At 39.9% G+C, this 27,449-nt stretch overlaps 1 protein-coding gene across 12 annotated transcripts in view; it reads right to left on the bottom strand.

Annotated features, from left to right (window-relative positions):
- The window catches only part of LOC6047677 (serine/threonine-protein kinase 10), a 104,431-nt gene that overhangs the window by 14,101 nt on the left and 62,881 nt on the right, over nt 1–27,449 (bottom strand). For 5 of the 12 annotated variants that reach the window (XM_038255106.1, XM_038255105.1, XM_038255108.1 and 2 more), the window contains 12 exons: nt 23,078–23,587; nt 22,856–22,999; nt 22,667–22,708; nt 21,475–21,550; nt 19,955–21,388; nt 12,772–14,015; nt 12,467–12,712; nt 12,250–12,404; nt 12,017–12,185; nt 11,847–11,953; nt 11,646–11,778; nt 7,419–8,894 (listed from right to left, as the gene is read on the bottom strand). In XM_038255106.1, coding sequence (XP_038111034.1) covers nt 7,959–8,894; nt 11,646–11,778; nt 11,847–11,953; nt 12,017–12,185; nt 12,250–12,404; nt 12,467–12,712; nt 12,772–14,015; nt 19,955–21,388; nt 21,475–21,550; nt 22,667–22,708; nt 22,856–22,999; nt 23,078–23,587 — 5,196 coding nt within the window. In that variant the 3' untranslated portion in view covers nt 7,419–7,958. Of the gene's footprint in view, nt 1–7,418; nt 8,895–11,645; nt 11,779–11,846; nt 11,954–12,016; nt 12,186–12,249; nt 12,405–12,466; nt 12,713–12,771; nt 14,016–19,954; nt 21,389–21,474; nt 21,551–22,662; nt 22,709–22,855; nt 23,000–23,077; nt 23,588–27,449 lie in introns of those variants that run through there. The other 7 variants (XM_038255110.1, XM_038255114.1, XM_038255113.1 and 4 more) reach the window with 7 other exon arrangements.

The following is a 27,449-nucleotide window of genomic DNA, read 5'->3' as shown; positions in this document are numbered from 1 at the left end:
CCCTTGTTTAATTTGTTTACTCTTGTCAACATGTTTAAATATTTTAGTTTAAATCGCATTTTTTTTTCTAATGGAGCAATTCTACTAGAAATTACCTTTTTTGCCTGTCCTGTGACTAAAAAAGCCGGTTTTCGTTCTCCTACAAATTTGACAGCTGCCCTTACAATAATTATATCTCAATATTGATTATTATTCTTTCTTAATTTGTTGAAAACATTTATTTTATAAAATAGAATTATTACCCAAATATTTGGACTATAGATTTTTATGTAAAATCACAGAAATTTTGATGAAATGCGCGGTTTTTGAATTAAGGCCACTTAAAATGTGATTATATCTAGAAATTTGATTTTTCGATTTTTGTAAAATAGTGCTCATGAGTGACCATCTATAAAAAGATTTTTTATAAAATTCAGAAAATTTTCTAAGCTGCGGAAACATTTGGGTAATTCTCCACCAACTCACACAGCAGTTGCCCCGACCCCTTTTCGATTTGCGTGAAACTTTGTCCTAAGGGGTAACTTTTGTCCCTGATCACGAATCCGAGGTCCGTTTTTTGATATCTCGTGACGGAGGGGCGGTACGACCCCTTCCATTTTTGAACATGCGAAAAAAAAAGTGTTTTTCAATAATTTGCAGCCTGAAACGGTGATGAGATAGAAATTTGGTGTCAAAGGGACTTTTATGTAAAATTAGACGCCCGATTTGATGGCGTACTCAGAATTCCGAAAAAATGTTTTTTTCATCGAAAAAAAAACACTAAAAAAGTTTTAAAAATTTTCCCTTTTTCCGTTACTCGACTGTAAAAAATTTTGGAACATGTCATTTTATGGGAAATTTAATGTACTTTTCAAATCTACATTGACCCAGAAGGGTCATTTTTTCATTTAGAACAAAAATTTTCATTTTAAAATTTCGTGTTTTTTCTAACTTTGCAGGGTTATTTTTTAGAGTGTAACAATGTTCTACAAAGTTGTAGAGCAGACAAATACAAAAATTATAGACATAAGGGGTTTTCTTATAAACATCACGAGTTATCGCGATTTTACGAAAAAAAAAAGTTTTGAAAAAATAAAAAAATAGGAATTTTACGAATTTGATTTTCTAATTCAACCTAAACTAACCATAGCGAATTTGACCTGGAGAATTTCGGGGTGATGACTTCCAACATCCTTCTTTTCTAAACGGCCAAGCCAACTGCGTAAAGTTAACCACGAAAATGATTCGTTGAAATGGAATTTTACGAAATTCATTTTCTGTAAAAAAAAATAATTTAAAAATCGACAAATTGTCCGTGTACCTTTTTGCCTTCCCCACCAGAGGAAAGGCTATAAAATCACTCGAAAAATGAACTTATTAATTTGACCTCGTAAACCCACCTTCACGCATACATATCGACTCCGAATCATGTTCTGAGCAAATGTCTGTGTGGATTTGTGTAGATGGGTGGACAAAAAAATTGTCACTCGATTATATCCGGACTTGATGAACAGATTTTGACCGTATTAGGCTCATTCGATCAATCTTGGGGTCCCACAGGTCTCTATTTTTTTTTTTTTATATAAAATGTTGTTTTATTGGTTTTGATTGCTTAAAAACTACTTGACCAAATAGCTTAAACTTCAGTATCTAAGTGAAATTCTAATTCATTAATGTCAATTACATTATTATCCTTGCTAACAAAGATGACAAACTGAATGAACGTTTTAAGCACTTTAACTTTAACTGATCGTCTTATTGCAAGAAGTGTTGGTTGCAATAGATGGGTGAGAGAGATGTTTCTGTTTTGGGCGATGTTCCTTAGCCTTCTCTGCAGCACGGTCCACGCCGCTGCAACGCGCGGGCATGTTGAGATATTGTGTGGGATGTCCTCTGGTTCGTTGTTGCAGTTGGGACACATGTCAGAGTCGGCCCGTTGCATCCTGTGCAACAGCCGCTGGTTGGACAGCTTCCGGTTGACGAGCAGGTAGTAATGACAGCGCTCGAGCGATGTCAGGTGTTTGGCCGCAATGTTTCGCCATATTCGATTCCAGTTTGCTGTTGGGTTTTCCAGCATCACTTTCGGCTTGTCGATCTTGTTCAGGTAGTGAGCGTGGAGAAGATTGGCCGAGGGATTCGCTTGGAGTGCACTGGGGAGGTAAGGGAGCTCGCTGCAGACTGTTTTCAGACACGGACAGTTGGTTGGAACTATCCGTAAGTTTGGGGGATTCCGTGTACTACTCACAAAAGAGTTGTAGAAGGGTAAGTTCTCGATCTCGCGTAGATGCCTGTTGACGAGGAGAGCTTGACATTTGAACGCAGGTAGATGCAGATTCAAACCCCCCAACTCGACTGGTAGCGCGAGCTGCTGCATCGGCACTCTAATGCACTGGCCGACCCACAGAAATGATCCCATTAGCCGTGTGAGTCTGGCAACATCTGCCTTCGTGATTGCTAACACCGATGCTACGTACCATAGTTTAGAAGTGATGAACGTGTTCAGCAGTACGACCTTTTGTTGAAGTGTTAGTGTACGCATTCGGTGTAGCCAGAGCTGCCGAGTGAGCATCCCTACCAGCGGGACCCAGTTTAGTTTGCCCATCAGTCGCACTGAATTCACGAACACAATGCCGAGAATCTTGACCTTGTCAGCTGTCTGCAGCCAGGGCACAGCGAGTCGATTGTTGTTGTTGATGTAGCCTACGTCGATGGAGATCGTCTTTCGAACATTGAGCTTGGCACCAGCTGATCGCCCGAAGTTCTCGAACTGCTCCTTCACTCTCTCGATTCTCTCGGCACACGTGGTGATGATCGATACGTCGTCGGCATAGGCAACAACCAAGTCGTTGGAGCCAACGCAGATTTGCTCGAGTCGCTTGATGAGGGGTGGAGATAGATCACAAAGAGGTGCATCGAGAGAGGATCCCTTGACGGACGGAGCGTCCGATCGGGAATGACGGTGACAGATGACCGTTCACCAGAACACGGGAAGTGGATAGCCGGCCGATTTTGTCCAGCAGTTCAACCAAGCGCGGGTTGATACCAAGCGTTCGCATAGTTCTCATCAGGAAACCTCTATCGACCCGATCAAAGGCATGATCGAGATCGAACGAGACGAGCTTCCCGAACAGTCTTCTCTCCTTCAGCTGCGCGACCTTGTCCTTGAGTGAGAGTGTAGCTTGAAAGATGTTTTTGTCGCCATTGGAGCACTTTTGAGATGTGGTGAGGATCTGGTTGTCTCGCATCACACGATCCAGCCTGCACTTTAGTATTCGTGAGAGAAGCTTGTAATCCGTGTTAAGGAGCAAGATAGGGCGATAGGATTTAATGGTTGAATCGGCACCCTTCTTTTTCACGAGTACTATTGTACCATCGACAAACTCCGGCGGGATGTTGCCGCGCAGGGCCTCATTCAGGATGAGGTTCAAGTGCCTGTGGATGATATCGAAGGTTTTTGCATAGAACTCAAGTGGAATACCGTCACTTCCAGGGGACTTGTTCTTTGCGCTTGACTTGATAGCTTGGAATATCTCGTCGGTCAAGATATCATCCATACAGGACGCATTTGATGGGCAAGCAGCTGATACAGCCCTGTCAGATGCGAATTCGTCTGCGATCTCCGGCTGCTCCTCGGCATACAGCTGCCGAAAGATATTTAAAATCAGCAAGTTTAGTTAAGTACTTCAAAAGTTATGCTAAAAAAACGATTTTGGCGAATGTCCGGAAGATCCCGAAGGATGGTTTTTGCAAGAAAATCTATCATGTTATACATTTTTAGAAAGGTATTTCAAAAGACCATGCCCAAAACATTGAAGATCTAACAACCCTATCAAAAGTTAGATGTACACTTTCCGGAGGCCGGATCATAGATATTTTAATAAAAAAAAATGATGTCCGGGTCCATCATGCGACCTGCCGTTAGTTAGATAATCGAAAGACCTTTCAAAATGAGTCTAAAACATCGAGGATCTGACAACCCTAAGGAAAGTTATTAGCACTTAAGTGTTGTTTATACACTTTTTGGAGGCCGAATTTCAGATATTGTGATAGAAATATTGTCTGAATTTTCCATGCGTTTTGTCAATGTCCTTTTATTAGGTTTGACCAAAATTTAGAATATACCCAGAATCCAGGGCTGTCTCATTGTTCCCCACTCTTTTTTCAAACTTTTCAAAATTTATGGAAATCTTTTAAAACATAAATTGGAAGTGATTTTTGGCATATTTATTGAGTTTGAACTTCATTTTACCAAAAATATAAAGTTATTTGGTAAAATATATGGATTTTACCAAATTCAAATACTTTTTAGTATAACTTTTGTTAATTGAAGTTTCATGTTGACAAAATTGCTTGAAAATGTTCAAAGTAAGTCACCTGAAATGGAGCAATATAAAAGCATGATGTTTTACTAGAAAAGCATTGATTTTTGTAGAGTGCCTCATTGTTCCCCAGCTGTCTCATTGTTCCTGCCAAGTGCGTCTATACAGGGGTGACCAAAGTATGGCCCGCGGGCCAAACGTGGCCCGCAAAGTGATTTTTTGTGGCCTGCGGACCCGTTTTGAATGATCATGTAAAATGGCCCTTTGAACCATCTGCAAAATGATTTTGTATTTTTTACAAATTAAGGTTTAGCATTTTGTGAACCTTTTTAGTTGTTGTTAAAATAAAACGAATAATTTAGACATATTTTGATCCAAACATGTTGTTTCAATAATCTATTTTATTAAAAATATATATGGAGTTTTTTTTTTGAAAAGGTCCTATAAACCAAATTTTCATTTTTTGCTTTTTGGGTGTTTTTGATTACCCCTGACTCAAGGCGGTTCTAAAAACACTCAAAAAGCAAAAATTGAAAATTTGGTTTATAGGACCTTTTCAAAAAAAACTCCAGATATGTGTGTGATTGAAAATGTTATTTTCCCCAAACTTTTGATCAATCATTTTAAGAAATGAGTTATGAAACGTTCAAATTTGACAAAGTAGAACACTGTAGAGATAGCAAAGAAAAAAAATATTTAATGGACTTTTTTCACTTGAAAATCTTCAACTTCTGGATTCGAACTTATGACATTCAGATAAGTAACCCATATCTGAGTAACTAGCATCTGATTCTGGCAAACCGAAACTTATGAAAACGGAGAAATAATTGTTGAAAAATCCTTTTGCATGATTTTGATTTTGAAAAAAAATGCAATTTGTCTAAGTTTGTGTCACTCCTTCGAAATAAAAATAAAAGTTAACATTTCAAGAACAAAACATATTTGTGATATGAACTTTGTCTTCAGCATTCTGTCTCAAAATGGTCCACCACTCCTCGACCTTGACCAAACCGTGAAATATAATTTTCTAACATAAATATTAGCAGCGGTCTAACCTGATTTCAATGTTTGTTGTAGCATAAAAATTGCAGTAATGAGCTTTTGAATAATATTTTTTTAGATTTTTGATTTAAATAAATTTTAACCAATTGGATTTAAAGCTTTTTTCAACGAAATAAAAATCCTTTTCTGTTCCTAAAACGTTAAATGACGAAAATTTAACCCTCTAACGCCCAGAGCTGTTTGCTTATCGTAAAAATAGTAAATGGCTTAATTTTGGTACAATAATGCAGGAAATACTTTACTTTGACCCACAAACATCGAATTGGGGCAAAAAAGTAGAATTTGAAGTGGTGCACCAGAGCACCATCAGGAAGATGAGCAACTTTTTTTTAAACCACAAAATCTCGTTTTCTTCAAATCTATTGGTTCATTTGTTTGAAAACGCTTCGAAATGTGTTAAAAACTACTTATGCTTTGCTGTAAGACCATATTTCTGAAGTATTAACTACAAATTCTAAAATCTCTGCATTTTCAGGTGTCTTTGATTGGCTCATTCAAAACCCACAAACAACCATTTTCATGAAAAATGAGGAAAATAATAAAATTATCGGTCTAATAACAATGTTTTGTCTTGTTTATGAATAAGTCAAAACGTTTATAAACTTTTGTTTTGATAAAAATAAGCTTTTTCTGTAATTTAGAAAAAAGTGCTCCTGAATATTTGGTTGCTCATATGCCTAGGTGGTGCTCTGGTGCACCAAATGAAAAAGGTTGAAAAACACTTCAAACCTGTCCAAACTCACAATGTTATTCACAGGGGTTCTTGTCCAAATGTTGTTTTGTGTTTGGTATTTTTTACGGGCTTTCGAAAACAGGTCTTATTTATTTCCCTAACATTGGCCCATTTTTGTTTACATTTCACACTGTAACTTTGCTTGTGCTTAACCAAATTTTATGAAATTTGGGGAGATGTAAGTATACATTCTACACGAACACCTGCAACTTAAAGCATCATGAAAAGTTGTGTCAGTTCCGAGATATTTGAGTTCAAAGTTTTGGTGCTCTGGAGTAACCATGGGCGTGAGAGGGTTAAGAAAGGTAAATGAAATTGCAACAAATTTCAACTGATTGATGTATTTCTCCATTTTATAGAGTGAAATTACGTTTTTTTTTTCTCAAGTCCGCCATTTTCACATTTGGCCCGCAAGCTTATCTGAACTTCAAATTTGGCCCGCCATTCAAATACTTTGAGCACCCCTGGTCTACAATGAGACAGTAGATTCATTTTACCCCAGACTCAAAGCGTGTTCTAGCGTGTTGCTCGTACTGACTCACAGCAAGGGTGAGATGTAGGTGTAAGGGCAGTGCGTGTTCGTCGGGAATCTGGTGCATAAGATCGGTCAAGGCCCGTTCTTACACTGAAAATTGCGAATTGCTATTTGGTGTCTTGACCAAACCCTTTCAAAAAATGTAAATAGGCTTTGTTTTTTAGAAAGCTGCGAAAATTTCAAACAATTTTCACTTTTTGACATTGTTGGTTGGACTGCTGGTTGCTGGTGCCTCTAAAAATCTAAGTTTTGTGAAAAAAGAGTTTTCCTCCGTATCATCAAAAAGCCCTCATTATTCAACTCGCGATATTTCGAAAACTTTTGGTTGAATCCTCTATGTAAAAAAAAGCAACTTTGTTTAATCTTTTTAAAACAATAATTTCAAAACTCTTAAATCAAGGCAATTTAAAATGTCAAAAATAAGTGTTAGCCCTTCCAAATCTAATTTATTTTCGGAAATAAAAAAAAACTTATGGGTAATTCATCTTCAATGGTAAAAGTGAATAAAAAAATGTAGTGCAGTGAAAACAAAATGATCAATTCGTTTTAAAAATCGCCTAATGCATAGATTGAGTTATCAAAGCCATAATTTGACAACTGGTTCTTTGGTTGAAAATTGACTTACACCAACACTGAACACAATAGAAACGGCGAAGAACAACATTTAAAACGAGAAAGTAAAAATATAACCACATTTAACAGACACACGACACGGGTGGACATTTACGGAGACGGTGATGTTGCACGTACGAGGTGGTACGACACTTCAAAGTAAAACCCTTTTACAAACCTGGTTCCGATCGGCCACTCGCCCTCCGCCGAATCCACATTCCGGATTCCCAAAAAATGCATATTTGTGGACGACTGCTTGGCTTTGGCACCGCGTTATTTCGTGTGTGTGATTGTAGTTGATCGAAGGGGATTTGAGGGTGGGAGTTTGTGTGCGGCGCGGAATTGTTAGTGCGCTTCTTCGGACGTGTTAGGTGCGCGTGTTAGTACACACTGTTGTTGATTACGGTTAGTGTGCAATAATTATTGGTTGGTGCAGCCCCTTAATTGTTGTGGTTAGTTAGTACTTGAACGTTAGTAGCAATAGAGTGTTGTGTGTGTTGTGAGTGAGTGCGCGCGCATCTTTGAATAGGTATCGAACTCGGTGCACCAAAAGGGATTGTCGCGCCGGGTGGACGCATTGCAGCGGGGGGTTTGAACGCGTATACACAGTTGCGGGAATCTGGACTAAGTTTATGCTAAATTCTGCATGGGGGGAGGTCAATTGATTGCTAGATTTGGACTATTTGGACTGACTAGTTGATATTTTAGGGAGGGTGGCTTAAGCTGCTGAATCGGACTCCTTTCCTGGGGATAGCAAAATTGGCGTTGAAGGGGACAGTTTCATGCCCGGATTGACGACGCCGCGAGGATCGTTCCCACCGTTTCGGTACTGCTGCTCCGGTGGCAGCGGAAGACCACCCCTGGCCGAACTAAACGTCGACAGTCTGCTAATGTTGGCATCGGACGAGAAGTTGTTCGCGGTCCCGAGACGACTGTTTCCCCACCCATAGCCAGCGCCACCACTCCTGGGCATGGTCCCTCCACTATACTGAGGAACCGCCGCTTGCGACGACCTGTTGGTCATGGCTTCGAAAAAGTTGCCTGGCTTCTTGACCCGAATCGGAACCAGCCGATTGCTGGGCTCAGAATGCTGCCTCGAATGACTCTGCTGATGCTGCTGCTGCGACTGAGGCCGACCTCCGTTCTCCTGATACGACCTTCCCTGACCCTGGCTACCCTTCACCGGAATCTTCGTCCTCCTCCCCGACAAGATATCCTCCGACTTCCGCCTCAAATGAACCCCATCGTCCGTGAAGATATACTTGATCGCCGACTGTTGACCTCCCCCCTGACCCTCCGCCACCCCCGCTCCCTCATTCTCGTTCTCCTCCAGCACCGAGTCGTACGACGAAGCCAGCGACAGCTTGTGGGCCGACCCGGGCGTATTCGGCACCGACCGGCTCAGATCCGGCACCGAACTGTGTATACCGCCGTTCCGACCCCCGTTCGCCACCGGCAGCGACAGGAACGTACGGGACCGGGAAATGCTCAACAGACCGCCGTGCAGCCGCAGCGAGCGCGAATTGAGCGAGTTGGTCCGGTTGCGGATCTCCGGCGGCACGACAAAATCGCCCTCGAACTCGCGCCTGTCGACGGGCCCACCCCACCGCAGCTCGTACTCGTCCACCGCCCGGTCGAGCTCTTTCTGAACGCTCTGTAAATTGTGTGTGTTTCGAGGTTTTATTTTTCGTGTGTTTGGTTATCGTAGTTTAAGTAGGTCCCACGAGGGCGCAGCGTCACGGAGAAGGCGAGGGGTAAAAAATGGGGAAAATGTTATTCGTTAAGAAAATGCGGTTAGTCGGAAGAACTCATACACTCTGTACAATTCGGTTATAAAGCACTCTCTCTTATCTTCACTAACAAGCTAATTATCAAGCTGCATGCTGCAATGAAGCAGAGGTACAAGGTTAGATATCGAATTTGTTACTCCTAAAAATTTGCCAATTTCCTCACATTTCAAGAAGTGAGTTTACACACATTATTGGTTCGTCCATACAACCAAAACTTCAATTTTTGTTTGCGAATTGTGAAGGACAAATTAGACTACGACAAACAAACAAACATTTTTTTTTTTTTTTTCACAGTTTGACAGTTTGACTGCTTTGCTTGTTAGCCTGCATTTTGCTTGCACGTCTTTGACTGAAGTATCTATAAGACTATGGCAAACAAACTCGCACTTTTTTGTGTTTGACAGTTTGGCAATCTCTTAAAATTGCTTTTTTCAGTCGCTCACAGTGACGAACCCCACGAGTCTCACACCATTTTGGCAATTGTCCAAACAATAATGGTTGGTTCTATCAAAATCGGTATCTTTGGAGGAAATAATTTTGGTAAAATTGAGGGTATTCATTAAAATTGTAAAAAAGGGACAATTATTTGAAAAACTAATTTTGCAATTGCTTTTGCTAAAAAAAATTAAAAATATACCAATAATACAATTTTTGGAATTTTTAAATTGTAATTTTTAAATTGTAGAGTTTTATAATTGAAAATATTATAAAATTTTTATTTTCTAGTTTTAGACCCATAGAATTAAAAATTGTAGAATATTTGAGGAATTTGGATTGTTCTTAATTTTTTAATTTTTATTTATAATTTTAATTTTTTTAGTGTTTTTATTTTCGAATTTAATTTAATCTATTTTTTTGAAATTTTTGAAATTTTTGGATTTTTGGTTTTTATTTTTTGGGATTGTTAGAATTGGAATGTTTAGAATTTTTGCAATTTTAGGCATTTTTGAATTTAAAAAAAAAAATAAAACTTTTAGATTTTAACAATTTTTTTAAAAAAATTGAATTTTAGAATTTTTTGGAACTTTTAACAATTTTGTTTATTTTCTATTTTTTTTATTTTTTAGTTTAAAAATTTTTAGAACTTTTGAAATTTTTGTTTTGTCAATTTTTGGAAATTTTTATTTTTTGGAATTTATAATTTTTTTTAAATATTTTTGGAATTTTTAATATTTCCGGGATTATTTAATATTTTAAAACTGTTATAATTTTTTTAACTTTTGGATTTTTGGATTTTTATTAAATTTTAGAAATTTATAAAATTTATAGAATTTTTGAAAATTTTGGTTTTCTTGGATATTTTGGTATTTTTTAAATTTTGTTTTTTTAGAATAGGAAATTTTTGGAACGTTTGGATTTTTTTATAATTTTTGTATTTTTTTTTATTTATAGAATTTATGGAATGTTTTGAATTTTTTGATTTTAAAAAAAAAATTTAATACTTGGATAGTTGGGATTTTTTTTAAATTCTGGATTTAAGAATTGAAAATTTTCGAAACTTGAAATTTTTGTGGAATTTTTGTTTTCTTTTTAATTTTTGTAATTTCTGTAATTTTTGGAATTTTTTGTTTTTTTTTTAAGAATTTCCGGGATTTATGGATAAAATAATTTTTATGATTTCTTTAGAATTTTAAAAATTTTTGTTTTAATTTTTAGAATTTTTGAAATTTATATCTTTTTATTTATTTTTTTATTTATAGAAATTGGGAAACTTTGGGAAATTTTTGGAAATTTTTAGAATTTACAGAATTGTTGGGAATTAAACGAAAAAAATGAAAAAAATGGATTTTTTTTTTTGAGGTTTCAATTTTTTAGATTTTTTTTTTATATTTTTGGGATATGAAAAATTTGTTGAATTTATGGAATTTATGAAATTTTTTGTATTTTTTAAATTTTTAAAAGTTTTGGTATTCTTGGATATTTTGGATTTTTTTTTAAATTTTACATTTTATAATTTTACATTTTAGAATTGATGTGACGAATGACCTCTCTAGGTTATTGAGACCATAAATAAACAACGTGGACACTTTTTTGAAATCTCAGCGTTTTATCATAATTTCGACTGCTTTTCATAAAAAAGTTTTGCGAAAAAAACATTTTAGGAAAAACAAATATTTTGAGCTATTGCAGAATACAATTTTTTTTTGAAAAAATCGAAATCAGATTTGTACCATCATTTGGAAAGAAAAGAGACATGACCGTAAAATGAGTACATTGATTTCCGAGTTTAAAGATAAAAATCGTTTTTTTCTCAACCAAACACCGTTTTTTTTTTCAATCGATGTGATGGAATGATGTTAGAACGCATTAATATAAATTGAATCAGTGTATGGGTAACCATTTCGATATCTAGCCTTGCCTCAAACTTATCTAAAAGCTAAAATAAAAACCGCCAATTGATATTATCAAACACTACTTACTCCAATCAAACAATAATTTAGTTATCAACTGAAGAGTTAGCTATCATACAAAAAATTATAAATAAAAAAATCTATATGTTTCAGCGCTTTCGACCGTTTCAAACAGCAATCCCTTCCATGCACTAAAGCTTACTGGAAAATCGATATCTACAGCGTTGTAGAGAGCCCCGGTTCCATCCCACAAAGAAGACTCACCTGCTTTCGCGGCAGCAGCTGGGACTTCCACTCGCGCAGCTCCTTCTGCAGGCCCTCGTCACAGTCGCGCAGCTTGGCCGTCTCATGCTCCAGCAGCTGCTTGCGCTTTTCGTTCTGCAGCTGTTCCAGCTCCCTACAAGAAACACAACAAGGTCAATATTTATACGCTGAAGATGTGTTGTGAAGCGGTTGAGTCCGTACCTGATGGAACCATCCGAGGTGGCTCGCAGCTCTTCGAGCTGCTTGCTGTGCTTGGTCTCGAACCGAACTTGTTCCTGGGTGTAGCGCTTCTTCTCCTGCTCTTGGAACTAGAATAAAAACAAAAAGAATTTAGCACCTTCAGAAGATTTCTAGAGTTTAGCAGAACAAACTTTCTTCAGCTTCTCCCGCTCCAGCTCCGGATCGGTGGTCATCGATATCCGCAACGATTCGCGGAACATCATGTCCCGGGCCTTGCGCTCGGCTCGGATCCGCTTCGGCAGCGCCCGCCTCTCGATGGTTTGCCGCTTGAGCACTTCCTCCTCCTTCCGGGAAATCATTCTACACCGAAACAAGAATGTTGATTTAGTCAAGTTGAAGAAATAAAGACTTTTAATCGAATTACCTCTTGATTTGATCCAGTTCTTTCTCGTGCCGGATGATCATCTGGTGGCGCTGCATAAAGCACAGATCCTTGACGTGGCGCTTCGCGAGCTGGTGCTTGTCGTGGATGTGCTTTTCCTCCAGCTCCCACAGCATAGCCTCTCGGGTTCGCATGGCCTGCAAGGCAAGTCAAGTGTTAAAAGATTCGAAGCACCAAATCACAACCCGCAACAACTCACCGTCTGCTTCTGCTGCAGGTAGCCCTTGTCCGCGGCGGACAGCTTCTCGCGGTAGATCTCGCTGATGCGGCGCAGCGCCAGCTCGTGATTTTCGGAGAGCGTCGCCAGGAAGTTTTTCTCGCGCTCCTCGTGCTCCAGCTCCATCGCCGTCTTGCGCTTGCGGAACTCATCTTTCCGCTTCTCCTTGGGCAGCAAGTCGACCTCCTGCTTGAGCAGCCGAATCTCCTGCTTCAGGCTGTCGCGGAACTATAATTGAAAGAAGGTTAGTTGAAGATTCGACTGAGCGATTGAAGGCCATTTCTTACCAGCTTCAGGTCCCGCTCCTGCTCGGCGCGGATCTTCTTGGAGGTGTTTCGCAGCTCAGTCTCTTGCTGTTGCTCGTACTTTTCCACCGTTTGGCGGTGCTGACGCGCAAGCACGTCCATGTCCGCCTCGAAGGTGCGCTCCAGCTGGAGCCGCTCCTGTTCGAACTTTTTCTCCTGCTGCTCTTTGGCGACGACCTCCTTCTGCTGCAGCTCGTAGAATTGCTTCTTCTCCTGCTTCTGGAGCATCTTGAGCTCGCGCAGCTCCTGCTTCCGGAACAGGTGGTCGTCGTACAGTTTGTTGTTGTCCTCGTCGCTGTAGATCACCTTGCTGGTGGTGGTCGTCACCTGGACGCCGTCGATCTCAAACTTGCGCGTTCGCTTCCGCGTCTTCTTCTTGAGGTTCTGCAGGTGAATCTCTTCCTTGCTAAAGTTGCGCTGGCTAGGCTTGGTGCGGGTGTTGGGCGGGGCGATGGGCGGAACCTTGTCCTCTTCGGGTTCAATCGGCGCCGGAGGTTTCCTCCTCAGTTGTACCTCCTCGTCAACCGACTGTTCGCGGCTGTCGTGACTAGTTGTGGTCGCGATGCTCTCGGCATCGCTTCGATCCAGCTGCTTGCCGTGACCTGGTTGCAGCTGCTGCGGCTTCTCCTGCTGGTGGTTGTGATGAAGTGGCGTACTGGCCGATCGTACCGACCCGGTCCCGTCCATCGAGCCGACGCTGCTGTCCGGCGATACCCGCGCCTGCTTGTCGACGATCTTGCGCTTATTCACTATGATACTGACGTCCTCCCGGCTGCGGCTAAAGTCACCGCCGGCGCCGTTCAACTTAGTACTAGAACCGCCACTCCGCAGCGGCGGCGATGAAATCGATGAACCCGACGGGGACCGTTGAGCAAAGTTACCGCCGCCCGCGGCCGTTACCGTACTGCCCGTACTCACGCTGCTTGTGCTCGTTGGCGGCGGATGGGTCATCATCACGTCCATCACCTTGACGTCGTCGCTGGACTCGCTCGGACCACAGCTCACGTTCGACAGGTCGCTGATCGAGTCGTGGTGGGGCGGATGGTGCTGGTTGTGCTGTTGGTGATGGTTTAGCAGGTGGAGGTGCGCCGGAGAGGCGGTGCCACCGCTGTTGATGATGTGGTGCGAGGAGTCCTTCACCTTGATCTCCTCCTCGCCGACGGTCACCACCGAAACATGACTAGTGTCCAATAGTTTACTGTTGCTATGATTATTGTTATTATTACCTGTGAGGGGAAAGAAATGGAAAGATTAGATCGTGAAGCCGGCTTAATAACATCGAAGCTTGGAAGGCATGCCGACGAATGTTGAAAATTAAGTTGGAAATCTAACAAAGCTAAGGGGGAATTGTGCGAAGTACGAATATCGACACGAATTGCACAATTTTCAACAAGTCAGTCCAAACACCTGCTTATACCGATAACACCGTCATGATTGTTCGTGATCTGGAGATACTGGAACATGATTTTAAACCGCCTAAAGACACAAGCAAGTCGACTAGGATTAGAGAAAGGGGCTCCAAGTTCAACAAGAATCTTATAGTTGTTGATGGCGATAAGCTAGAAGAGAGGAACTAGTTCGCGTTCTTGGAATTGCTGATAACGAGCAATATATTCATCTCTGCGGTAAACTTCACAAAGTAGGCCTGGCCGGTTGATAACCGACAGCTTAACACTTGTAGGGGTGGGGCGATTCTTGTTGAATCTGGAAGGATGTCCCGAATTATCTCAAAGAAGGTAGATCCAAAAAAGATGCATTTACCCTAAGTTACAGAGGAAAAGACGAACCATTTTTTTTTTTTTTTTTCACAGTTTCAAAATGTGGGAAATTGAACTTCAGCCAGTTGTATCTCACCGAATTATCAACCAAACGAGGTGATTCTTGTGTCATTTAATCTGGAGGGATGTCCAGAATCATCGCAAAATTTTGAAATTTTAAAATTCTAAAATTTAAGAATTTTAAAATTCTAAGCTTCTAAAATTCTAAAATTCTAAAATTCTAAAATTTTAAAATTCTAAAATTCTAAAATTCTAAAATTCTAAAATTCTAAAATTTTAAAATTCTAAAATTCTAAAATTCTAAAATTCTAAAATTCTAAAATTCTAAAATTCTAAAATTCTAAAATTCTAAAATTCTAAAATTCTAAAATTCTAAAATTCTAAAATTCTAAAATTCTAAAATTCTAAAATTGTAAAATTCTAAAATTCTAAATTTCTAAAATTCTAAAATTCTAAAATATTAAAATTCTAAAATTCTAAAATTCTAAAATTCTAAAATTCTAAAATTCTAAAATTCTAAAATTCTAAAATTCTAAAATTCTACAATTCTAAAATTCTAAAATTCTAAAATTCTAATATTCTAAAAATCAAAAATTCTTTTTTTTTCAATTCGGTTTTATTGGTGAATAATCAAGATACAATGAGTTATTTTGAAGTGCATAACAGAGTTTTGGAGTTCCTTACAGCTGTGTGTTGCATCATAATCCATTTAGGAACAATTATTTCTTTAACTAAGGGCATCTCCAGCGCTGGGGTGCAAATCAAATTTGCACCCGGCTCATGAATACCGAGATCAAATTTGCCACCTTGAAAAACCTCCGTCATCCCCACCGCTAGGGTAGCAAATTTGCCACCGAAACAAGCCCACCGCGGGGGGCAAATATGGGTTTTTATCATGTTTTGCTCTCGTTTACCTTCAAAATCAATAAATATGTGTTGATTCATGCCTAGAAATGCTAAAAGTTCATTAAACTATTCAATCCTATTGAAAATTTCAAAGAATTTCATTTTTCGAAAATGTCGAAAGTTAAACCATTTGCTACCCGATTTGTTTCCCACCAAATTTGCTCTCGAGTTTGCCCCCGAGTCTCCCACCGCGCGGAGCAAATCAGGTATCAAATTTGATCTCAAGTTCATCTGTAGAAGAAAAATATGTGTCGGTACCTGTCGGGTACTCATTTTCTGATACCCGACAAGTACCGGCAAGCCGGGGGCAAAGTTTTGAATGCGTGTTTCGGAGATTTTTGTATGTCTGCACTTGTGTATGATTCTAAAATTCAAAAATTTAAAAATTAAAAAAATCGAAAATTCAAAAATTCAAAAAGTTAAAAATTCTAAAATTTCTAAATTCAAAAATGCAAAAATTCAAAAATACAAAAATGCATTTAAATAGTTTATTTTATTCAAATATTCAAAAAATTCAAAAATTCAAAAAGTAAAAATTTGGCAATTCAAAAATTCAGAAATTTTAAAATTTAAAAATTCAAAAAAAAAAATAAAAATTCAAAAATTTAAAAATTTAGAAATTCAAAAATTTAAAAATTCAAAAATTCAACAATTCAAAATTTCAAAAATACACAAATACAAAAAATCAACAATACAGAGATTTTTGTATGTCTGCTCTTGTGTATGATTCAAAAATTCAAAAATTCAAAGATTCGAAAATTTAAAAATTCAAAAAGTTAAATATTTAAAAAAATAAAATTCAAAAATTTTGAAATACAAAAAATTAAATAGCTTAATTTTTTTAAAATATTCAAAAATTTAAAAATTCAAAAATTCAAAAAGTCAAAAATTTTAAAATTTTAGAATTAAAAAACTCAAAAATACAACAATTTAAAAAAAAAACAAAAAAGGCCGGATCTCAGATATTTAAATGAAAACGTGATTTTTTTTTATTTTTCCAATTTTTTAAAATAATTTTCATTTTTTTATATTTTTATTTTTTTATTTCTTTAAATAAGTTAATGTCTTTAAATTTAAAAATGTTTTTTATGTGTTTTCATTTTTTTCCTTTTTTTATTTTGATTTTTTTTAATGTTTTTAATTTTTTTTAAATGATTAAATATTTCTTTAAATGATTTTAATTTTTTTATTTTTGTTTAAATTTAATTTTTAATACTTTTTTTTCAATTTTAATTTTTTATTTTATTTTTTAAGTTTAATTTTTTTATATTTTTTGATTTTTTTATTTTTCTTATATTTTTTAATTTTTTTAAATTTTTTTAATTTTTTAATTTTTTTTTTAATTTTTTTTTAAGGCTGTTGCAAATATTTTTCAAAGTTTATGTCCCTCGGCTCTGACCAAAGTCGAGGGGGAGGCAAAAAAATAAAAAAAAATATAAAAATTTAAATTACAAGCCTAGGTTTCAACATTTGGATGAAAAAAGTGTTTTAAAATGCTTTTTACAGGCGTACAGTTGCTTTCCAATCATTAGTTTTGAAAATATCGAGTTATTGACGGAATGTTTTTTCCCCTAAAAATTGGTATTTTATGAAAATTTAAAATGTTTTCAAAGGAGTTAAACATGCTAAATATGATTCTAAACGCGGGAAAATGTATTTTAATTGGTTTTCAGTTGGTTAAACTTTAATTTTCATTAAAATTTTGAAGTTTTTCGAAAAAAAAATTGCCTTTTGATTTTTCAGGCCAACTTTGAAGGGCGACGTTTTTTAATTTTTTTTTTTATTTCTTTTAATTTTTATTTTTGTTTTAATTTAAATTTTTTATTGTTTTTTTTATTTTGTAATTTTTTTTAATTTTTTTTATACATAAAAAAACAATTTAATTTTTTTTCCGTGCATGATTCAGTTTTCCGTGCATCATTCCATTTGCCGCAGTAGCTAACCAGCAGAATAGCGGGTAGCAAAGTGAAATCTCGAAGAACTGAGAGCAAATTTGCTACCGCAACAGGTACCGCGGTGGGGTTGACGTCGGGTGCAAATTTGATTTGCTTCGATGTTTGCTACCCGCGCTGGAGATGCACTAAGGCACTAGCAAGAGTAAGAAAAAACTATTAAAAAAAACTTACAGAAATTGCAAAGGAAAGGGGATAGAGGAAGAGAAAGCTTATATCTAGATCACAGGTCATTTATCCTTTGTAGATGTGTTTGATCATCAGTTCCCCAAGGGCCAGGAATTGTTCTGCCTTGTTGCGGCAGCTCCGAAACCGCGTCATCATCTCCCCCGCGAGAGCAAAGAACTCCGGCAAGGTGAAGAGATCTTCCCCGGTGACTTCTTGCTGGGCCGTACTGCCGCTACCGGCAGCGACCACGCTGGCGAACGAACGCCCCCAACCAGGAGGGAACGCTGAGTTTTCCGCAGGAACCGTACGCTGTCCAGCTGCAGGAACGGCTGCGCTCGTACTTCGCTGAGGAGGGTGGGACGCTTTCTTCTTCCTCTTTTCCTGCTCCTCGAGGTAGGCCTTGCGCGCGACGCATCCGCGGTAGTTACCGGTATGGTTGCCGTCACAGTTCGCGCACTTTACGCGCGGCTTGATTTGTTCTGCCTTGTCCCCCAAGTCCGCCTTTCGTGGCAGTGCGCACGCCTCCGAGAGGTGTGACTCACCGCACTTCACGCAGCGGGGCCGGAGGTTGCAGTTCCGCGAGCCGTGGCCGAATTTCTGGCAACGGTGGCATTGCGCTACGTCCGTCGGGTTCTTGGTGTAAAACCGCCAGTTTACCCAAAAACCGTCCAACGTTTTAGTCCGCCGCAGGTCTTGGATCTTGACGGTGCCGCGGTCGAAGTACAACAGGTACAGTGTGTGTACCTGTCACCGTTGTCTTGCGCGAGAGCACTTTAATCTCCCGCGGTTTTATTCCGGCGTCCGAAAGGTGACCCTTCAGGTCGGAGATCGGACGGTCTTGATAACCCTGCAAGACGACCTTAACAGGGGCTTCTCGGGGTTGAATGTGTAGAAGTTGAAGTTGCTACGCTTCAATTCTTCAAACACCAGGTCGAAATTCTTTTTGGTCAGTGTGATCACTTGCACTGCCGACTTACCGATTTTCAGACAATATCCGAGGCCTTCCAGCAACTCGTCAACATCGTCCGCTAACGTGTCCAAAACAAAAATTGGAGGTGGTCTACGTTCCGTTGGAGAATTGTTCTTTTTTGACGTCGGCACTTTTTTCCGTGCACGACCATCATCGTCGTCGTCGTCGTCGGTAGTGCTGCTACCGTCAGAGTTGTTATTTTCTTCGTCGTCGCTCAGCATCTGGAACTCGTTCCTGATGGGGATGTTGGCGGATGTTGATGTGCCACTGGTCGTGGCACCGGAAGTACCGGAACGGGTTCGCACTGGTGATCTTGGGACATATCCGGGATGTAGTAACTTTTGTCGATGCCTTCAGCGCTGACGCTCCCCTGCGCGATGGTGGCCGACACGGCGTTGGTTTGTTTACCTTTTTGCACACGGCCGGTAGACGAACTTCGCGGGTTTTTCGAGGCCGCACTCGAACTGCCACGGCTACGGCCGGCCTTTGGCATGCTGGAGAAGCAAACTCGCGGGTAACCACAATCAATTACGGCGAAAAAACTCGAAAAAACGATGGAGCACTGAGCACTAGCTGCATGCTCTCGTGCGTGCACGGAGGGAGCCAAATCAAAAATTCTAAAATTCTAAAATTCTAAAATTCTAAAATTCTAAAATTCTAAAATTCTAAAATTCTAAAATTCTAAAATTCTAAAATTCTAAAATTCTAAAATTCTAAAATTCTAAAATTCTAAAATTCTAAAATTCTAAAATTCTAAAATTCTAAAATTCTAAAATTTAAAATTCTAAAATTCTAAAATTCTAAAATTCTAAAATTCTAAAATTCTAAAATTCTAAAATTCTAAAATTCTAAAATTCTAAAATTCTAAAATTCTAAAATTCTAAAATTCTAAAATTCTAAAATTAAAATTTAAAATTCTAAAATTCCAAAATTCTAAAATTCTAAAATTCTAAAATTCTAAAATTCTAAAATTCTAAAATTCGAAAATTCTAAAATTCTAAAATTCTAAAATTCTAAAATTCTAAAATTCTAAAATTCTAAAATTCTAAAATTCTAAAATTCTAAAATTCTAAAATTCTAAAAATCTAAAATTCTAAAATTTTTAAATTTATAACTCTAAAATTCTAAAATTCTAAAATTCTAAAATTCTAAAATTCTAAAATTCCAAATTTAAAAATTCTAAAATTCAAAAATTCAAGAATTAAAAAAAATAAAAATTTTAGAAAAAGTCCAAAATTTTAAAAATTCAAAAAATAAAAAATAAATTAAAAATTAAAAAAATAAAAATTAAAAAATTTGATACAATCAAAATTCTAAGATTCCCGTTGGTGCTACAAGTGTTGATTTGAATAGCATAAACCATGAATTGAGTTTGTCGATTATTAACTCACCTATAAACAGCTCATCGTTGATGAAATCGTCCTGCTCGCTCGCGATCTGCTCCCGCTCCCGGTCGTCATCCCCAATATACCCGGAGCTTACGATCAGCACCTCGCTTTCGTCCAGCTTGCGAGCGATTTGCCCACTGCTACCGGACAGCTGCTGCTGTTGGCGCTTCCGATGCCTCGGCGACAGGTTTTCCAAGCTGTCCAGCGACTGGAAGTCGTCGTCCGTGCTGGACTCGTTGACGTGCGTTTTGTTCAGCTCGTTCGAAACGATCACGACCTCGTCGCTGTTCTTGGGCGTGAGGACGCGCGACCGGCGCTGGGACGAGCCGAACGACTTGGTGGAGGAAGCGGAGGACGAGGAGCCGGACCGGCCGGCGACTATGGCCAGCGAGTTGTCGATGATGACCGGCGGGTGGCTCGTTACGACGGTGACCTGGCTGACGTTGGTGGCAAGACTGTTGGACGGGTCCGCGAGCAGCACGGAGTCGTTGTTGATGGTGATGGTCGTGGACGATTTGGCGTTCGGCGTCGACGTTATCCGGATCTCGTCGTCCGGGGAGAGGAGAGGTGGGGGCGGCACGTACGGCTGCACGTCGTCCTCGAACTGTACCGGAGGTTTTGGAATGGCAACGGGGGTGGTTACGGGTGGCTGGTCTTTGGGTGATTCGTCGAATCGGTCGTCCAGGTCGGGGGAGTGTCGCCGGACGCCGGTCACGATCACCATTTCTTCGGGCGGCGGTGGCAACGGCGTCACGGACGGACTCTCCTTCGTCTGCTGCTGCTTCGGTGGTGAAGGAGCGTGCTCCTTCTTTGGTGATTTGATCAGGTCGTCGCTGCTCATTTGTCGGTTGATCGCCGCAGGCGAAGCCGGCGCTGGCTTTGAAATCGTATGGTCCGGGCGATCAACGCCCTTGTTGGCGCCGGCCGGAGTTTGGGGCGTCTCCGGGGGCGTTGGAGGAACAGTTGCTTGCGCGGTGCTCGTGGGCGCAACTCCCAGCGAACTCGGCGGCGCATTTCTACTACTAGGTGACGACGGAGTCTGCGGTGGCGGCGGGGCCGGTCCCTTCTCCTTCTTGAGCAGGACGCCGGCCTTCTTTTCAGCGTCGGTACTGCTACTGCTGCTGCCGCTGCTACTTCCGCTGACGTTGGTCAGGGCTTCAGCCGGTTCGACTGGTGGTAACACTGGAGCAGGAACCGTCGTTGTGGATGCTGGAGGTGGTGACGACTTCTTGGCATCACTTTGTACATTACTATTACTATCACTAGCCACAGGCGCTGACGGCGGTGTTGTTGCTGAACTGGGCGTCGTCGTCGATGGCGATTGTGCTGCTGCCGCGGCCGCCGCAGGTTTCGCTTTGCTATCATCTTCAACAGGAACGGGTGTCGACTCTTTCGAATCTCTGGATGACTTCGATAAGGATGTGGGAGTATCTGGAACTTGACAGAAGACGAAACGCTCATTATAACATTGACCATGCCCACAGAGGAACTGCGGCGTCGACTTGCAGCGGAGCTGAACTTACGTTTATAGGTTTCTTGGCTCTGCAGTGACGATGAGTCATCGTCCAGGTCGAGTGGAAGCGCAGAACTGCGGTGCTCCTGTAGGTCGTAGAATGAAGAGAAACAAAGCAAAAAAAACAAGAAAAGTCTCGATTAATACACAAAATGCACCGGTTCGCGAGCACCAGAATGGAAAATTTGATAAACAAACACAATAGAAGAGAAACAACAACAACATAACCAAAAAGAGTGGCGCGTGAAACTAAATCGGTTTGGAGCTTAAATTAATTAGTTTAAATTGGATTCCCGCGGGGAGAAATGGACGAGGGGTTTTCGAGCGTGAATTGATTGGCAGCAGCAACTGTGAGTGAGAGAATGTTACGGGATTTATAAACAATGTTTAACAAATTTGGGTGATGTTTTAGATTGGAGCACAACAACTTCAATTAGTTTTGATTGAAATAGTCATATCAATTGGAATTTTTCAGTTTTTAACTCAAATCTGATAGATTATATTTTTCCATGATTTCGTAGCCGGACTGTGAACACCTAACCTTACTTCAATTTGATGAAATGTGCTGCTATTTTTGCAAATCCCGCGGAATCCACTTACAAATGAAATCAAAGTGACGTGTACATGAACAAAAAAAATCATAGAAATAAAGAAATCAGTTTCAACGAAACGAGGAGCGCCCGTCAAATTAAAAACTGAACACAAGATCAAGAAAAAATAGTACAAAAAATGGTATAATATTACACTACAAAAAAAACTAGTGAACAATTGCCAGACTAGAAGTTTACACGCTAGATGCACATTCGTTCTACTACTCTAGAACCGAGCGCCGCGAGCCTAGACCAAAACAGGGGAGGAGTGGGAACAAAATACAGGCGCACGCCCCGGATGATGATGAATGGACCACATACGCACTACGCGAAACGCCGGTTCGGAGATCGTTCTGAGGTGGTTCTCCCTGGGTCTGTTCTTCTCCTTTAAGTGCCAATCATCATCAGCGCAGCTGCTTGTTTTGAACAACAACAAAAAATAACACAATTTGGAAGAATCGCTGTGAACCAACCGCGCGCGCACTGGTTCGAATGCTCTAGTATTGAGGAGTTCGTCCCTAGCGAAGGGGGTTACCTCCGCGCCGGCGGCGATCGACAACAACTGGTAATGTCTCTTGGTTTCAAACACTCTAGTCTGACAAACTTACCAACCCTCTGATAGAGCGATCTACGCTTCGCCTGTCGCTTAGCTTTCTAATAGTTGTTTTGTGAGAAATGGTTCGATATTTTGAGCAGCGTGCGAATAGTTAGAGAAGAGATGGGTACAACAGATTAAGACGCGATCCAGATGGGCGTGTGCTGTGATAGGACTCAAAACCAAACAAAAAAGCTGACAATTACCTCCGCCTCCTCATCGACGAGCTCCTCTTCCACGACGTCCGCTTTGTACTCCAGCAGCAGGTCCTTGATCGGTTTCGGATCCAGATTACCGCTGATGAACGCTAACCCCAAGAGCACGTCCGTGTTGGGCCTCTGTTGGGGATCCTGCAAAGTTCAAAAACAAAACAAAACATCAATCTCCAGCACAAAGACCAACAAACCCCCCTCCTCCCACCCGCTTACCTTCACCAGCGACTTGGACAGAAACTCGTTGAACGCCTTCGACCACTTCGAAGGCTGGTCCAGCTTGGGCGGGTCGCTCTTCTGGATCTTGAGCAGCACCCGCATCGGCGACATCTCGCTGTTCGGCGGCTCCATCTGGGCAAACTCGATCAACGTGATGCCCAGCGACCAGATGTCCACCTTGAAGTCGTACGGGTTGTCCCGGAACGTCTCGCACAGCACCAGCTCCGGTGCCATCCAGTACGGCGTCCCGATGAAGGTGTCGTGCTTCTGCAGCGTGTGCTTGTTCTTCGCCGAGACGCCAAAGTCCGCCAGCTTGACGCCGCCGTCCATCGTGAGCAGCACGTTGCCCGCCTTCAGATCCCGGTGTATCACCTTGTTCTTGTGCAGGTGGTTCAGGCCGGCGACCATGTGCTTGCAGACGTACGCGATCTGCGGCTCAGTCAGTGGTTTCTCCAGCTCAACCATAATACTATCTAAGGCACCGCCATCACAGTACTCTATCAGCATCTGGAAAACGAGAAAGAGAGAAAAAAAAAGTACGTGAATGTAATGTAACTCTATATGGCACATAGTGTTTGGACACAACATGTTTGCTATGCTAATTGAAAAGGGACCTGGGCTATCATATTTCATTTAGTTGTTGTCTTCTGAAAACTCGGAGACGAATTACATCCATCTAAGATTAAATAAACATTCCAACTCATAAAGCTAAAAAAAAAGTTGGAACGGTAATTACAATTCTCGGTTCTCGTTTTAACCAATCGGGACGATTCTTTTTTCCAGTGATTTGTAAGGTTGTCTAGATGACCCAAAAACTTTGCAGAACTCGATTTGATCAAATCGGTAATTCTGCAAAAACACCGTTCCACCTTTTTTTTGCGCGTGTAGAAAAAACCGTCAAAAACCGTCCGCCGTGGCAAACCTTGATTTTTCAAGACCACCTACAATTGGTGACGTTGCAACGCCCTGCTCTCCTAATATTTAATGAGTTTTAGTGCCAATTTACATACTACGTGGACATTTTAGGAGGGGGGAGAAGTTTCATGTTTTCATGGGAAAGAGGGAAGGGTTGAAATTTGAAAATAAATTGTCCACATGGTTTGTGGGGGCCGCTAAGGGATAGTCTGCAAACAACGTAAGTTATGTTGCTGACTTTTGTGCTGTTTCAAATAAACATTAAAGAATATTAAAATACAACTTGTTTGGGAGAGGATTCGTCTAACCACAAAGTGACAAAAATGTTGGTTAGAAGAAAAAAAGATAAAATTCGTTTTTTTTTCTTAAAAAAATTAAAATTCGTTGCGTTGTATTAGAATTGACCTTCGTGTAAATCAGTTTATCATGCAGGGGCCATCCATAATACCCGTGATTACACTTTTGATGATGTTTAAGAATTTCTTCTACCTTGTGAACATCAGATTCTGTCTGCTTGTGTGGGTCAATCGGACCGCGCACAGGACTCACAACCCAGAGGTCACTGGTTCGAATCCCGAAGAGGACGTAAACAATTCTAAGTGTAAATACAGTAGTTGTTCGGTAACTGGGTGTTGTTTAACTGGGCGCTCGATAACTGGGCCGTAGCCCATGGCTTTATACCTAAGGTACTCGCGATTGAGTGTGTAGTTGTGCGGTTGTCAAAATCGTTATCTCTGACTCTCTCACTCCACTGACACTGACATTGTTTATGTTTTGGTTTTCCTGGCACGATCCATTGTTCGTTTGTTATTGTTTTGGTTTTAGTGGCACGGAGCCATGCACTCACACTAATGCAAAGCAAGATCGCGAGTACCTATGATATACAGCCTTGGCCGTAGCCCAGTTACAAAGTAGACAAACCTCAAAAAACCAAAACAAACCTTTTGATTTGGTTTGACCGAGGGGTTCATGGATGAAAAAATCATGTTCAATTATTAAAAAAACTTTTTTCGAAATTTTATTTTAACAATTTGATTAACTTTTATTTTACTATTTCATCAGGAAAAATTTATGCTTCGGTGGTCCCCTCGTAATATTTCGTTCAGCCCAGTTAGCGAGCAGCATTCGGTGACTGGGCTACGTTCTCAGCCCAGTTACCGAACAAGTACTGTATAGGCATTCAGTGCCCTCTCCCCGTGCCATACTTTAACACTAAGGAGACCTACGAGGAAAAGCCTTATCGCTAAAAGAACGATACACGCCTGTGGAACCGTTGACGAAACAGCAAAGTTTAAGAGGGCTACATTCACTAGCGTGCCAATAATATGGACGTTTTGAAAATTACGTCATTTATGGACACCCCCTGATAAAATTTAGAACAAAGTTTTGAGGATGGTGGGGCAGTTGCCCCATGTTGCCCCACCCTGTGCACGCTAGTGGCTACATTATAAGGTGTTACGTCGATTCCGTTTCGTTTGCCTATACAAAAAGGTAGACAACTGCCAACAACCAAAAAAACCTTCGGGACCATCCACAAACCACGTGGACACTTTTTTTTTTGAAAATTCAAACCCCCACCCCACGATTTTTTCCCATTCAAACTTCAAGCGATTATTGGGAGGGGTTCACGTGGTCAGAATGAGCTTAAACTTGGAATTTAGCCTAGTGATGGGTCAATCTATGATTTCAGGGGGTAGCCCCAAAAAAGCCCCCTAGTGTCCACGTCGTTTATGGATGGTCCCTTCAATTCAAAACTTTTGAGTATCCACGTGGTTCATACAGTATGTAAAAAGAGTATTTTTGCAATTCCGCCGTGAAACTACTTACTTTTCCTGTCATTCTTGAACGACGAAATACTTTTCTGTACCAAAAATAACAGAATCGAATAGCAACACTTTTCAAAACAAATGCTGAAAAGTTCTACTTTTCAGCACTCAAATGGGTGATGAAAAGGTGAACTTTTCAGCACTTGTTTCGAAAAGTAACAGTTTTCAATTTTTTTTTATTTAAACGATTTATTGACAAAATACATGAAAATTTGACTTAAAATTTCACTAAGTGTGTTTTTTGGAATAGCAAAAAATGTTGAATGGAACTCGTTGCAAAACTTGATTTTTTCAGCACTCTTCGTATTTATCCAACTCGGTGAACCTCGATGGATAAATGTACGACTCGTGCTGAAAAAATCCTCTTTTTGCAACTTGTTGCATAAACTACGATTACACCCCTTGGGCACTATGCACATTTTGTGATGAAACATGTAAACAATTTAACATTTTACAGAAACCTAGTACTACGTTTTGTCCAGAAACTCATGCCTAACATTTTGCTACAAAAAGCTCATGAAAAGATGACTTCTATAAAAAGATATATAACAAATACTATTACAAAAATCAAAAAAAGGTGCAAAAAAGTTTGTACACCTTTCGAACAATTAACATTAATAAAAAAAGTTATTTGTTGACAAATTACCATAAATCCAGTCTCCCAACTCCAAAGGCATCCTTGACTGATTTAAAAAAAATAATTCGGATTGAATATAAAATTTACTAACTACTTAGTATAAAAGTTTGTATAACTCTGGAAATTTTATATGGAACTTATTTTTTTTTTTTTTTTGGGAGGGTGGTCCAGCCGCACATTGTTGATGTTGAAACCTCTAAACTGGGCCCTCGTCCTGTCACGTCCGTCAGTAGTCTTGTCGTACAATACAACTAGAATCAGATCTGCCAATGAATTAGTACACTTCGACCAAATAAACACTGACGCTGTATGGATCTGACTCTAGAATAAATGCACAGTTGTGTGTTATTCATAAGTCCAAAATGTTTAATTATTCATATAAGTCCAAATATTCATTTGCTAACTACTTTGGATTGAAAATCTAAATTTTAATCTAAAATCCTCTAAACTTAATGTTCAAAACTAAACGTTCCTTTAACTGTTGCAGTACTACTTCGTTTTCGTTTTACGGAGCAAGGTGGGGGACGCGGCCTCAAGTCAGTCCAAGTCCGGTTTCTTGTGGAAAAAAGGGTAGTGGCCGAACTAGTATTGCATACCAAATGAACACCACCGGAAGATATAGGGGATCGGGAGGGGGAAGGTGAAAGAAAATTAGTGTAGGTGTGAGTAGTAAGAACTTGGATGACATTTTTTTGGGAGGGTGGTCCAGCCGCACATCGTTGATGTTGAAACCTCTAAACTGGGCCCTCGTCCTGTCACGTCTGTCAGTAGTCTTGTCGTACATTACAACTAGAATCAGATCTGCCAATGAATTAGTACACTTCGACCAAATAAACACTGACGCTGTATGGATCTGACTCTAGAATAAATGCACAGTTGTGTGTTATTCATAAGTCCAACTTATTCAACTATTCATTTAAGTCCAACTATTCATTTGCTAACTACTTTGGATTAAAAATCTAAACTTTAATCTAAAATCCTCTAAACTTAA

This window comes from Culex quinquefasciatus, chromosome 2, assembly GCF_015732765.1.
Source record: "Culex quinquefasciatus strain JHB chromosome 2, VPISU_Cqui_1.0_pri_paternal, whole genome shotgun sequence".
NCBI classification, from domain to species: Eukaryota; Metazoa; Arthropoda; class Insecta; order Diptera; family Culicidae; genus Culex; species Culex quinquefasciatus.
This window is presented reverse-complemented; position numbering and strand designations above follow the sequence as displayed.